Source organism: Lipotes vexillifer, unplaced genomic scaffold, assembly GCF_000442215.2.
Source record: "Lipotes vexillifer unplaced genomic scaffold, Lipotes_vexillifer_v1.1 scaffold1126, whole genome shotgun sequence".
NCBI classification, from domain to species: domain Eukaryota; kingdom Metazoa; phylum Chordata; class Mammalia; order Artiodactyla; family Lipotidae; genus Lipotes; species Lipotes vexillifer.
This window is the reverse complement of record NW_006781401.1, coordinates 309,410-322,284: the sequence shown is the minus strand read 5'-3', so window position 1 is coordinate 322,284 and position 12,875 is coordinate 309,410. Positions and strand designations below refer to the sequence as shown.

The following is a 12,875-nucleotide window of genomic DNA, read 5'->3' as shown; positions in this document are numbered from 1 at the left end:
CTTATGTGCTTGTGATACCCCCTGCCTGCCCCTTCTGTGTTCCTTACTTAGAACTGTTTATCGTGAGCTCCTGACCTGGAGTAAATTTAGAGTTAGGCTCAAAGTAGAGTGACCCTCTTCCTTCCCCTACCTTGGTGATTGGTAGCATTTACCAGTCTCCCAAAACAGAAAACTTGGAAGTTATCACCTTGCAAGTCCTATAGGTTCTATTTCCTTGACTTCTCTCTGGCTCAGTGCTATTTCAGGATTGTGTCCCAGAGGAGCTCTAGGGTTTCTCATAGGTGCCTCAGTCTTGGGACTGCCATGAAGACAAAGGGAAGGCTGTGTGGTGGGGTTCTGGATGACTTTGTCATTTGACTTCAGAGTAGCTCTGTTCTTCTCAAAATAAATTTACTTTCTTAATATATTGGGTGATCCATATGAGTTTATTTGCTTTAAAAACAAACCTGCTGCCCTAGTCCTTCCCCTTTTCTCCATTTCCACTGCCACTGAATAACTTCAGCCAATTATAATTTCTTTTTGCCTGTTTAACTATAGCAGTCTCTTAGTAGAGCAGAATAGTATAGTGGTTAAGAACATGACTAGGTTGGAATCCAGCTCCAGCACTAACTGACCTTGGACAGTTAATTAACATCCTTATACTTTGGGTTTTTCATCTCTGTGGTTGAGATAATAATACTATCTCATTTGTGGTTGTAGTAGTAGGATTTTATGAGTTACTAGCTGCAAAGTTCTCTCTAGAACAGTGTCTAGCCCATAATAAGCATTATAAAAGTGTTACCTATTATTCTCCGGTGTCCATGATTCCTTCTTCAATCAATATGTTTTCTTTCTGCAGCCAGAATGATTTTTCAGAAATGTAAAGCAGGTCACTTCCCTGATTTTAGTACTTTGTGGCTCCCTGTGAACTTCAGGATACAGTCTAAACATCTTAGTTGCACATACGGTGTCTTTCACGATCTGGTCTCTGTCTACCTCTGCAGTTTAAATTCTTCCCATTTTCCTAACATTCTAAGCTTTAGCCGTGTTGAACTTTCTTCATAGCTCCGTAAAGCCAGCAATGTTGTCTCTAAGCTCTGTTGCCTTTGCATTTGTTGCTTTTTCTGTGTGGAGTGTCTCTGTTTTTTTCCCCCACTAACTCTTAGGATATTAAGATTCAATAGAGGTGTTGTATCCACTGGGAGGTACCTAGCACTGCTGCTTCCCTGACCCCATTCACCCGACTCCCCCGGCCCTCCTGGTCTGGATGAGTTGTTTGGCCCTTTTGCTCTGGTAGCACCTGTGCTCCCTATATCACACTGTACTGTTCTCATGGGTTTCCTTTTTTATCTTCCCCTCTAACTTGTAAGCTTCTTCAGAGCAAGCATAGAGTAAATTTTTCCTTCTTGTTTAGCAACTCACATCATAGTAAATGCTCAATAGTTCCTGAATGAACATTGAATGAATTACTTCAGCTGAACTCATGGTATTTTGTCTTTGTGTTCTTCTAGAGCTACTTCTATCTGTGGATCTATCTCTAATACCAGATTGAATGGGCTTTTTATTAGTAGTCATGTCTAAGTCACTTTAGAAAATTGAGAGATTATTTTATTATTGTGGTATAACATACATATAACATATTGTGGTATAACGTACCAATATGTGGTATAACATATTGTGGTATAATATACATTGTTTTTTCTTTTTTCTAATCTTAGTCCTTATACTATTTCCTGCTACACAGACTAATCAGCTCATTTTGAAATGCAGTTGTTGTTAATGTTTTTATCCAGGCAAGAACTTATGACTCATCCAGAATACAGTTATAAATTCTTTCTTATACTAGTCCATAGAATTGGATTTTAACATAGTTTCTGACTGACATTTATATTATGACTTCTTCGGTATAGTCAAAATAGAAATACAGGGGCTTCCCAAAAAAAAAAAAAAAAAAAAAAAAAAAAAATAGAAATACAAAATAGCAAAAATACATTCCACTGTTAGGGTTTGCTAAGTATGCTTATGAATAACATTTTAATTGGATTTCATTTGTGAATTTAGTACAGGAGATAATTATTAAGGTATTTTAAAGAATTTTAATGTCAGATCCATTGTTGTTTTTACAGATGCTGAAAATGAAATAAAGAGACTGAGTAATTTAAACCAGGTAAACTAATTTTTAAGAGAGAAAGCTTTTGTCTTCGGTTTACCAAGAAAAAGGATTTTGGTTATTTATAATTACTTATTTTGTGTTTTTTACAATTCACGTGAACTTATCCAAGGAACTTTCATCTTAGTAATTTTATGTTTGCTGATTAGTAACAGAATCTTTTTGCATCATAAATTGACATAATTTTAAAAGTACATAATTGAAAAATGCAAGTATATTTCTTTGAAGATTAATTTGACAAATGATACGTATGTGTAGACAGTGGAAGCAGATCCTCTACCAAAGTGAGGAATGCATTTTGATTTCCCTTAAAGAATTCAAGGAGTTTCTTTTTTTATTTTTTAAATGATTACAAGTTATTTTGTAAATATATTTACATATTTTTTCAAATATAATAAATCCTCTTTAAGAATGTCTATAAAATGACTGTTTTTAGATGGTCCAGTGTTTTATGCTTATAATTTTTATATATCACTGAAGAGTAGAAATGCACAATTGTATAGCTTGCCTGCTTTTTTGTAAACTTTAAATTTCTTGTTATTTGAAAACACAGTGTTTTAACATTTTTATAGGATAACAGTCTTGCTGAAGACAATCTGAAACTTAAAACGCATGTCCAAGTTTTAGAAAAAGAGAATTCATTACTGAATCAAGAAAAGGTGGGTGCAATAAATATGGGGGCAGAATTTAAATTGTAGGTCATAGCTAAGGGCCAGTTTATATCAAAATGGAGTATTTAGTTCTTGAGAGTCCTGAGGATAAAGCTGATCTCATTGATGCTGGTCAGGCCAGGTTGAAGTACTTGGGCAAGGTTCAGAGTATGAGAGGCTGGGCAGAGTTTACGTTTAAAGATAAGCCAGTAGGCATACAGATATGAGCAGAAAAGATAGGTAATGGCTATGTTTGGGTTTCAGATGAGGTCCTATCAGCAGCAGCATACACAGGTGGGTCGGGAGTCTGGAGTGGCATACTATAGTAACTATACACTACTTATATGCCCCAGGATATGTCTGGTGTGATGGACAGGGATTTCTTAATGGTGAGAGGTAAAGAGGGACATTCTCAGTGGCAGAAATATGTATACTGGTAGCAAGGATGGAATATGATTCTGTAATGCAGTGTTGGAAGTGGGGAAAGGTATTTTTATGTTTGTACCATTTAGGGGGTAAGTCCTTGGTTAAGGCAGCTTCTTAAATATAGAACAGTTGTAAGCTGGTGTTATTTATTATTATTACAGGCCAGTGTCTCAACTCAATTTAAAATCTTAATTTTTAAAAAAGTAACACATATTTCCTAATGTATATATTCAGTAATACATCCTGAAAAACTTCAGACAGTACAAATATAGTATCCTTCACACTTCTGTTGGTTGGTCTCTTTCTCAGACGTGTTCTTGCTTACCAGTTTCTTGTGTATCTTTCCAGACTATATTGATGCATATGTGATTTTATATATATAAATATCTTTAAAAAATACAAATATTAGCATGCTATATATACTGTTCATACATACCTTAATATTATATTTTCAGTGTCCTTGCACACTAGTATATAGGCAGTGTTTCTCAAAGGGGCACTACTGGCATTCAGGTGGGAGAATTCTTAGTTGTGTCCTCTGCATTGTAGCTTCCTTGCTCCACTTTTTCTACCCACTAAATGCCAGTAGTATCTCCCAGTCATTTTTTAATTACTATATTATATGTTTCCTCTGTTCTTTTCTGCTTCCACTGCATTCTGCTCATTCAGTTATTTCTTTCTCTAACTGGTCTAAGTGTATTTCGTAGTTTGCAAATCTCTGCATGTATTCTGATAGGGCCTGTAACCTCCTCATGATAATTTTGGATTCTGTAGCTATTCCCTATTAGCTGTTTCTCCTTTCTTTTGATGTTAGGTAATCCATTGCAACTGTTGCTTGAATTGTGTCTGCTGTGGGTCTGCTCACTGGTTAAGAATGCCAAAAATACCTGCAAGGTCATGTGCATTCTTTTTTTAAAAAATATTTTATTTATTTATTTATTTATGTATTTGCCTGCATTGGGTCTTTGTTGCTGTGCACGGGCTTTCTCTAGTTGTGGCGAGCGGGGGCTACTCTTGGTTGCCGTGCGCGGGCTTCTCATTGCGATGGCTTCTCTTGTTGTGGAGCACGGGCTGTAGGTGCTCAGGCTTCAGTAGTTGTGACTCTTGGCGCTCAGTAGTTGTGGCTTGCGGGCTCAAGAGCACAGGCTCAGTAGTTGTGGTGCACAGGCTTAGTTGCTACATGGCATGTGGGATCTTCCCAGATCAGGGATTGAACCCGTGTCCCCTGTATTGGCAGGCAGATTCTTAACCACTGCGCCACCAGGGAAGTCCTGGTCATGTGTATTCTTAAGATCCACATGACAAAATTTTTGTGGTTCTCTTCTTAGAATTTTATTTTATTTATTTATTTGTTTATTATTGGCCACGCTCCACGGCATGTGGGATCTTAGTTCCCTGAGCAGGGATCGAACTTGCACCCCCTGCAGAGGGAGCGCAGAGTCTTAATCACTGGACCACCAGGAAGTCCCTTTTGTGGTTCTCTTTTTTATTTATTTATTTATTTGGTTGTGCCAGGTCTTAGGTGTGGCAGGCGGGCTCCTTAGTTGTGGCATGTGAACTCTTAGTTGCGGCATGCATGTGGGATCTAGTTTCCTGACCAGGGTTCGAACCCGGGCTCCCTGCATTGGGAGCGTGGAGTCTTAACCACTGCATCACCAGGGAATTCCCTGTGGTTCTCTTAATTGAACAGATAACTCTAGAAAGGCATGACATTTCCATCTTTCAGTTGCGGTTCAGAATAAACTTTTGAATTGGAAGAGAATGAGAATTGTAAGGCAGATGTTCTAATATAGTTTTCATTGGTCTCTTTTGTAAGGTATATATTAGACTACTTAAGAAAATTTGAGATTCTTATTTACTTTAAAGTAGATTCCATAGAAGTTTGCTTTTAAAAATCTCTGTCGGGCTTCCCTGGTGGCGCAGTGGTTGGGAGTCCGCCTGCCGAGGCAGGGGACTCGGGTTCGTGCCCCAGTCCGGAAGATCCCACATGCCGCAGAGCGGCTGGGCCTGTGGGCCATGGCCGCTGGGCCTGCGCGTCCAAAAAATCTCTGTCAATGAAAGATGTCTTTACAGTGATAGAGGGTTTATCACAACCATCATAGTGATAGAGGTTGAAATAATGTTGAAGCATAGAGAACTGTCCCATGTCTGGGAATTTAGAGGAAAAGCATTAAATACAAATAGAACAGAACATAGAATGTGCTTTAAAAAATCACATACAGGTGTATCTTTAGGAATGTTAGGTTTGAGAGAGGGGAACCTAGTCTGTGCTTAGGTTAGAAGGTAAAGGAAGGAAAGGAGGGTTCTTTCTTGGGTCAAGAAAAGGTTTCATGTTCTGACAGAAGCCAGTTGTAAGGGAAATTACTTTTATGAGGGAAAAGAAGCCTTTTATTTTCTAATTAGAGAGGACAAACTTCAGAGCAAATGAATATGGATAGCTTACATTTTTGCCTGGGGCTGTTGGTGGTGACGTTAGGGATGGAAGTAAAGGGAGCTGGAAATCTTGGGGATGTTTTGAAAAGTATGTGTGTTGTGGGGGGGGGGGAAGGAGGAGACGGAAGGGAAGCAGCAGTGGGAGTGGGAGTGGGAGTGGGAAGGCTCTCAAATGGGAAAGCTTTTGTGTAAAGAAGTTGGAGCTAGAGGACAGACTTACAGTTGTTGCATCTTGTCTAGGACTACAGAAATGTTTTGCTTGAAGCTGCAAATAAAATTGTACATGAATGAAGGCTGTGGCTTGTTGAATTTTATGTATTATTGCTGAGGTATTATTCAATAATGTTTCCAACACAGAGCATCTAAAAATACATTCCTGAGTTTTGCTTATATATGTATATTTTTAATCTTTTGGTGTCTCTTCTTCCAGTTGATAGTATATGTTGTTTTTTTCACCTTTTTTCATTTAAGGAAGAACTGCAAATATCACTATCAAAATTGAACAATGAATATGAAGTAATTAAAAGTACAGCTGCAAGGGACATGGATTTGGATTCAGAATTATGTGATTTAAGACGTAATTTGGAGGCAAAGGAACAAGAACTCAATCAGAGCATTACTGAAAAGGAAATACTAATAGCTGAGTTAGAAGAATTGGATAAACAGAACCAAGAGGCTACAAAGGTAACAATATGTTAAATTATATTTTATGATATATATATAGTTTAATTTATTTATTTTATTTTTGGCTGTGTTGTGTCTTCATTGCTGCCCACAGGCTTCCTCTAGTTGCAGCGAGCAGGCTTCTCATTGTGGTGGCTTCTCTTGTGGAGCACGGGCTCTAGGTGCACAGGCTTCAGTAGTTGTGGTGTGCGGGCTCAGTAGTTGTGGTGCACAGGCTTAGTTGCTCTGCGGCATGTGGGATCTTCCCGGACCAGAGCTCGAACCTGTGTCCCCTGCATTGGGAGGCGGATTCTCAACCACTGCGCCACCAGGGAAGCCCTGTTTTATGATATATTAAAGACAGTGCAGCAGCATGTTCTACTCAGTAGACTGAACACTGGATTAATAAGCAAAACTGGCGTGATTTAATTTCGCTGATTTAATCAGTATTTTAGTTAATTGATGCTCAAGTTGTAGAGGTTTGCAAACTTTGTAAAGTGTTAGATAGTAAATATCTTTGGCTTTGCAGGCCATGTAGTTGCAGTTGCAGCTACTCAGCTCTGCTGTTGTCATATGTAAACGAACGAGCCTGGCTCTGTTCCAGTAAGAATTTACTTACAAAAACAGGTGCAGGTGTTATTTGGCCCATGGGCTGTAGCTTGTTGTCTCCCTGCTTCAGTGCTTAAGAGTTGAAAATACCATTTATCATTTATATATATGATATAACATATACCATTTATCTTCTTTGCTTTTAAGTTCTAATCTCTAAAACAATTAAATAGATTTGCTGTAAGATAATTAGTAAATAATTTTGTTGGGAATTTTTAAAAAGTTCCCAACAAAATTAGAAGGATTAGAAATGTCTGTGGATTATTCTTGTATTATGTGTGACATTTTATAAAGTTTCCTTTAGGTACTAAAATGAGAGACTGTTTTAAAGTTACCATGCAAATTAATTTTTCTTTCAGCACATGATTTTGATCAAAGATCAGCTATCAAAACAAGAAAACGAGGGAGATAATGTCATCAGTAAACTGAAAAAAGATCTAAATGATGAAAAAAAGAGAGTTCATCAACTTGAAAGTGATAAAATGAACATTACTAAAGAGTTAGATGTGCAGAAAGAAAAGTTAATTCAGAGTGAACTGGTACTAAGTGATTTACATTTAACCAAGCAGAAGCTTGAGGATAAAGTAGCAGATTTAGTAGATCAGCTAAATAAATTGCACACAAAAAATTTAAACATCCAGAAGGAGAACTTTGAACTTCAGGAACATATTAAACAAAAAGAGGAGGAGCTCTCTAGAGTCAGGGATGAGTTAATAACGCAGTCTCTTAATCGAGACTCTAACAGTAATTTTAAGGATGACTTACTTAACGAAAGGGAAGCCGAAGTGAGAAACTTAAGGCAAAATCTTTCAGAAATAGAACAGCTCAATGAAAATTTAAAGAAAGTTGCTTTTGATCTCAAAATGGAAAATGAAAAGTTGAATTTAGCTTGTGAAAATGTAAGACATCAGTTGGAAGAGTCTATTGCTGGTAACAATCAGATTTCTCAGGAAAAAAACGCTATTGTGGAGGCTCTAAAAATCGAGAAGGAACAGTTAGAAGGAGAACTGTGTCGGGCTGAAAAGAGGCTGTTGGAAGAAGCAAACAAGTATGAGCAAACCATGGAAGAACTGTCCAATGCACGTAATTTGAGTATCTCTGCTTTACAGCTGGACCATGAGCATTTAATTAAACTCAATCAAGAGAAAGACTTTGAAATAGCAGAACTCAAAAAGAATATCAAGCAGATGGATACTGATCATAAGGAAACTAAGAAAATTTTGTCATCTAGCTTAGAAGAGCAGAAGCAATTGACCCAGCTTCTAAATGAGAATGAAATTTTTATTGAAAAACTTAAAGAAAGAAGTTCAGAGCTTCAGGAGGAATTAGATAAATATACTCAGGCCTTAAGAAAAAATGAAATTTTAAGGCAAACCATAGAGGAAAAAGACAGAAGTCTTGGATCCATGAAAGAAGAAAACAATCATCTGAAAGAAGAGTTGGAACGACTCAGGGAACAGCAGAGTCGAGCTGCACCTGTGGCTGAGCCTAAAACCCTTGATAGTATTACAGAACTAGAATCTGAGGTGAATCAGCTGAATATATTAAAGGATAATCTTAAAGAGGAAATAAAACATCATCAAAAGGTAATTGAAGATCAAAACCAGAGTAAAATACAGCTGCTTCAGTCTTTACAGGAGCAGAAGAAGGAAATGGATGAGTTTAGATACCAGCATGAGCAAATGAATGCCACACACACCCAGCTCTTTTTAGAGAAAGATGAGGAAATTAAGAATTTGCAAAAAACAATTGAACAAATCAAAACCCAGTTGCATGAAGAAAGACAGGACGTTCAAACAGAGAATTCTGTTATTTTTCAAGAAACAAAAGTTCAGGGCCTTAATATAGAAAATGGAAGTGAAAAGCATGATTTATCTAAAGCTGAAACCGAAAGATTAGTAAAAGGAATAAAAGAACGAGAATTGGAGATTAAACTTCTAAATGAAAAGAATATATCTCTAACTAAACAGATTGATCAGCTTTCCAGAGATGAGGTTGGTAAACTAACTCAGATTATCCAGCAGAAAGATTTGGAGATACAAGCTCTTCATGCTCGAATTACTACAGCTTCCTACCCCCAGGATGTTGTTTACCTTCAACAGCAGCTGCAGGCCTATGCTATGGAACGAGAACAGGTACTAGCTGTTTTGAGTGAGAAGACTAGGGAGAATAGCCATCTAAAAACAGAATATCACAAGATGATGGATATAGTTGCTGCAAAAGAAACAGCTCTCAATAAGCTGCAAGATGAAAATAAAAAATTGTCCACGAGGTTTGAAAGTAGTGGCCAAGATATGTTTAGAGAAACTGTTCAGAATTTATCACGTATCATTCGAGAAAAAGACATTGAAATAGATGCATTAAGTCAGAAATGTCAGACCTTATTGACAGTTTTACAAACATCCAACACTGAAAGTGAGGTTGGAGGTGTTAATAGTAATCAGTTCGAGGAGCTTCTACAGGAACGCGATAAGTTAAAACAACAAGTAAAGAAAATGGAAGAGTGGAAACAGCAGGTAATGACTACAGTACAAAATATGCAACACGAGTCAGCCCAGCTCCAGGAGGAGCTTCATCAGCTTCAGGCACAGGTTCTGGTTGACAGTGATAACAACTCTAAATTGCAAGTGAACTATACTGGCCTGATCCAAAGTTATGAGCAGAATGAAACCAAACTCAAAAATTTTGGGCAGGAATTAGCACAAGTTCAGCACAGCATAGGGCAGCTTTGCAATACCAAGGATCTTCTTTTAGGAAAACTTGATATTATTTCACCTCAGCTCTCTTCTGGATCGTCGCTTACTTCCCAGTCAGCAGAGTCTCTTAGAACAATTAAGTTTGATGTATTGAGTGAGTCTTCTAAACAAGAAATAGAAGAGCTAAGAAAATCACTGCAGGAAAAAGATGCAACAATTAGAACTCTCCAGGAAAATAATCACAGGTTGTCTGATTCGATTGCTGCTTCCTCAGAGCTAGAAAGAAAAGAACACGAACAAACTGATTCAGAAATTAAGCAGCTCAAGGAGAAACAAGATATCTTACAAAAGTCGCTTAAGGAAAAAGACCTCTTAATCAAAGCCAAAAGTGATCAGTTACTTGCTTTGAATGAAAATTTCACTAACAAGGTGAATGAAAATGAGCTTTTGAGGCAGGCAGTAACAAACCTGAAGGAGAGAACATTAATTTTAGAAATGGACATTTGTAAACTAAAAGGGGAAAATGAAAAAATAATAGAAACATCCAGGGAAAAGGAAACAGAATATCAAGCATTACAGGAGACTAATATGAAGTTTTCTATGATGCTTCGAGAAAAAGAGTTTGAATGCCATTCACTGAAGGAGAAGGCTCTGGCTTTTGAGCATCTACTGAAAGAAAAAGAGCAGGTATGTTCTGGATGGCGTGTTGTGGAGGGAAGTTTGGGGTGGAGATTTTTTAGTGTGCTACTTTATTGATGTTCTTTGAAGGGGAAGATGCATTTGTTCATTTAGAAATATTTATTTCAAGGTATTGTGATTCATTCAAAATAAATTTTCCTCAGAGGCATCTGCAAGTTTCTCCCCCAAATTACTAGATATTTCCAAATATTTTTAGTTCTAGTTAATCTTTTTACAGTCTGAGTAGAAAAAGTTTAGAAGCAGTTAATGTTTTTCTTTAGAAAATAGAAATGTGATATAAGAACTCTGAGGTTACTGCAGTTTAGTCACATTTTAGGCATATTTCAGTAACTGCTGGTTTTAGAGGTTCTTATATATAAAGGGAAGCTCTGTGAAATACATGCTACGTCTTTGACAATGATCTGAAGTATGAAATACATTTTACATTGTGACATAATAAGCACTTGTGTGTGTGTGTGTGTGTGTGTGTGTGTGTGTGTGTAAAACTGAAACAAAAGTTTCAGGAATCAGAAATTACCCTAACTACATGTGATGCTCTCTTAAAAAAAGGAAGTGCTGGGTGACCCATTAAATTGATTTTTATGAATCATTCACAGCCTGGTATTTGAAAAGCGTTAGCTATGAATAGTACTTTTCACATAAGTAGACTCAATAAATATTCTAATCCCAGTTGTGTCATTGTGTGACTTCGGGTGTGTTTTGACTTTATTGGTTTGTTTATTCACCCATAAAAAGGAAGGTTGTATTGGTTAAAAGTGTCAGTAGTTTTGATATATTTAAATGTTTACATTCAGTTGATATTTGATTTTGATAAGAATGTATTGAAGACCCAATACATCATGCTGTGATCAAAGCTAGGGGCTCTTTTGATGTAGTGCCTTTTTACTCTTATTTCTGTACTTTTCGTGGTGGAAATTTAGCAAAGAAATGAGGCAGAACAATGGAATATTCAACAACTGCTTCTTTTCTTTTTTTTTTTTTTTTTTTGGTGGTACGCGGGCCTCTCACTGTCGTGGCCTCTCCTGCTGCGGAGCACAGGCTCCAGACGCACAGGCTCAGCGGCCATGGCTCACGGGCCCAGCCGCTCCGCGCCATGTGGGATCTTCCCGGACCGAGGCACGGACCCGTGTCCCCTGCATCCCCTGCATCGGCAGGCGGACTCTCAACCACTGCGCCACCAGGGAAGCCCCAACAACTGCTTCTTGAGTGTTTATATGCTGCAGGGCACAGGATACAAAATGATTTAACTTCTTTTGCCAATTAAATTCTATTTTAAGAGCCTCGGATTAAAGTTTGTGAATGCTTGATGTAGTTTTCACTTGATAAGAAAAGTCTTGCCTCATTTTCCCCTTCTTTGTCATCTGGTTAAATAGGTACACTGATATACTGCGCTGTGCTCCTCCTTTCAGGAATAGCTTCTTAGCTTCTTATGGTACTGATCTATATTCAGTATGAAAAAGACTGGTAGAGGGTAGAAGCTTTCTCTTGCTCACTAGCCAAAATTGGGTGTAGCATCTTAGGGCTTGTAAGAGTATAATGGAGGAGAGGAGGCCAGTGAAGTATTCTTTTTATATGTTTTTTCCTGTTGTAGTTTTAGCATCTTGTACAGTCTAATTCTATTTCATTGACATTTATAGATCCAAAGTGTGCAGATTTAATTAAGGCTCACCTACCTTTCAGGAAGCTTTCCTAAGTTAGTTAAGCTTTACTTAAGTATTGTATTACTTGAGGGTAATTGGCATAAACTAATTGATTTCTTATAATACTCTGTATGATTGAAGAATACCTTTATTTTGAATATAACAACATTTTTCTTTAGGGAGACAGGAGTGTTCTCAACAGGAGATCTGCAACTCTTTAATTGTCAAGCATTTCCCTGATATGAAAAAAATGTTTAACTGAAAAACTGTTTGGAAAATATTGGCCTTCTTTTCCAGGAGGGGGTGTTGAGATAAAAGGAACAGATGGTTTTATGTTTTGGTTTCAGTGATTTGTCCTGGGGGACGTGTTATATATTCTTAAAGAAATGGAAAGTTTACATGAAAATATAAAAATGATACCAATCTATAAATAGATTCAGACGATATGCACTTCTCAAACAGAGAAAAGAATTGGCTATAAACAGTCTTGACACTTTTGTGCTTTTTAGAATTCTAGCTATCATCTTAAATTCATGGCCCTACTTCTGCAATGAAAGGTTATCTTTTTTTCCTGCCGTCTTTAATATATTGTTCTTGTATGGAAGGCATTCAGGAATAAATTTTCCTAACAGTCTTAGAAAGATAACATTCCAGAGTTGCTTTCGTTAAATTGTTGCCAAAATGTTCTTTTAAAATAGGTTGTGCATGTGAAATGACTTTCCTTTTTCTCCTGTGCCAGCAACTCCACACTGTTACTTTCCCTAACAACAGTTGCATATGCCTGATCAATAGACACACACACACACACACACACACACACACACTCTCTCTCTCTCTCTCTCTCTCTCTCTCTCTCTCTCTCTCTCTCTCTCTCTCTCTCCCTCCCTCCCTCCCTCCCTCCCTCTCTCTC

At 37.5% G+C, this 12,875-nt stretch overlaps 1 protein-coding gene across 1 annotated transcript in view; it reads left to right on the top strand.

Annotated features, from left to right (window-relative positions):
- The window catches only part of TRIP11 (thyroid hormone receptor interactor 11), a 63,821-nt gene that overhangs the window by 20,021 nt on the left and 30,925 nt on the right, over window positions 1-12,875 (top strand). Inside the window, exons 8-11 of the mRNA XM_007454706.1 lie at window positions 2,106-2,146; window positions 2,722-2,808; window positions 6,130-6,342; window positions 7,290-10,313. Of these exons, the coding sequence (XP_007454768.1) occupies window positions 2,106-2,146; window positions 2,722-2,808; window positions 6,130-6,342; window positions 7,290-10,313 (3,365 nt within the window). The remainder of the gene's footprint in view (window positions 1-2,105; window positions 2,147-2,721; window positions 2,809-6,129; window positions 6,343-7,289; window positions 10,314-12,875) is intronic.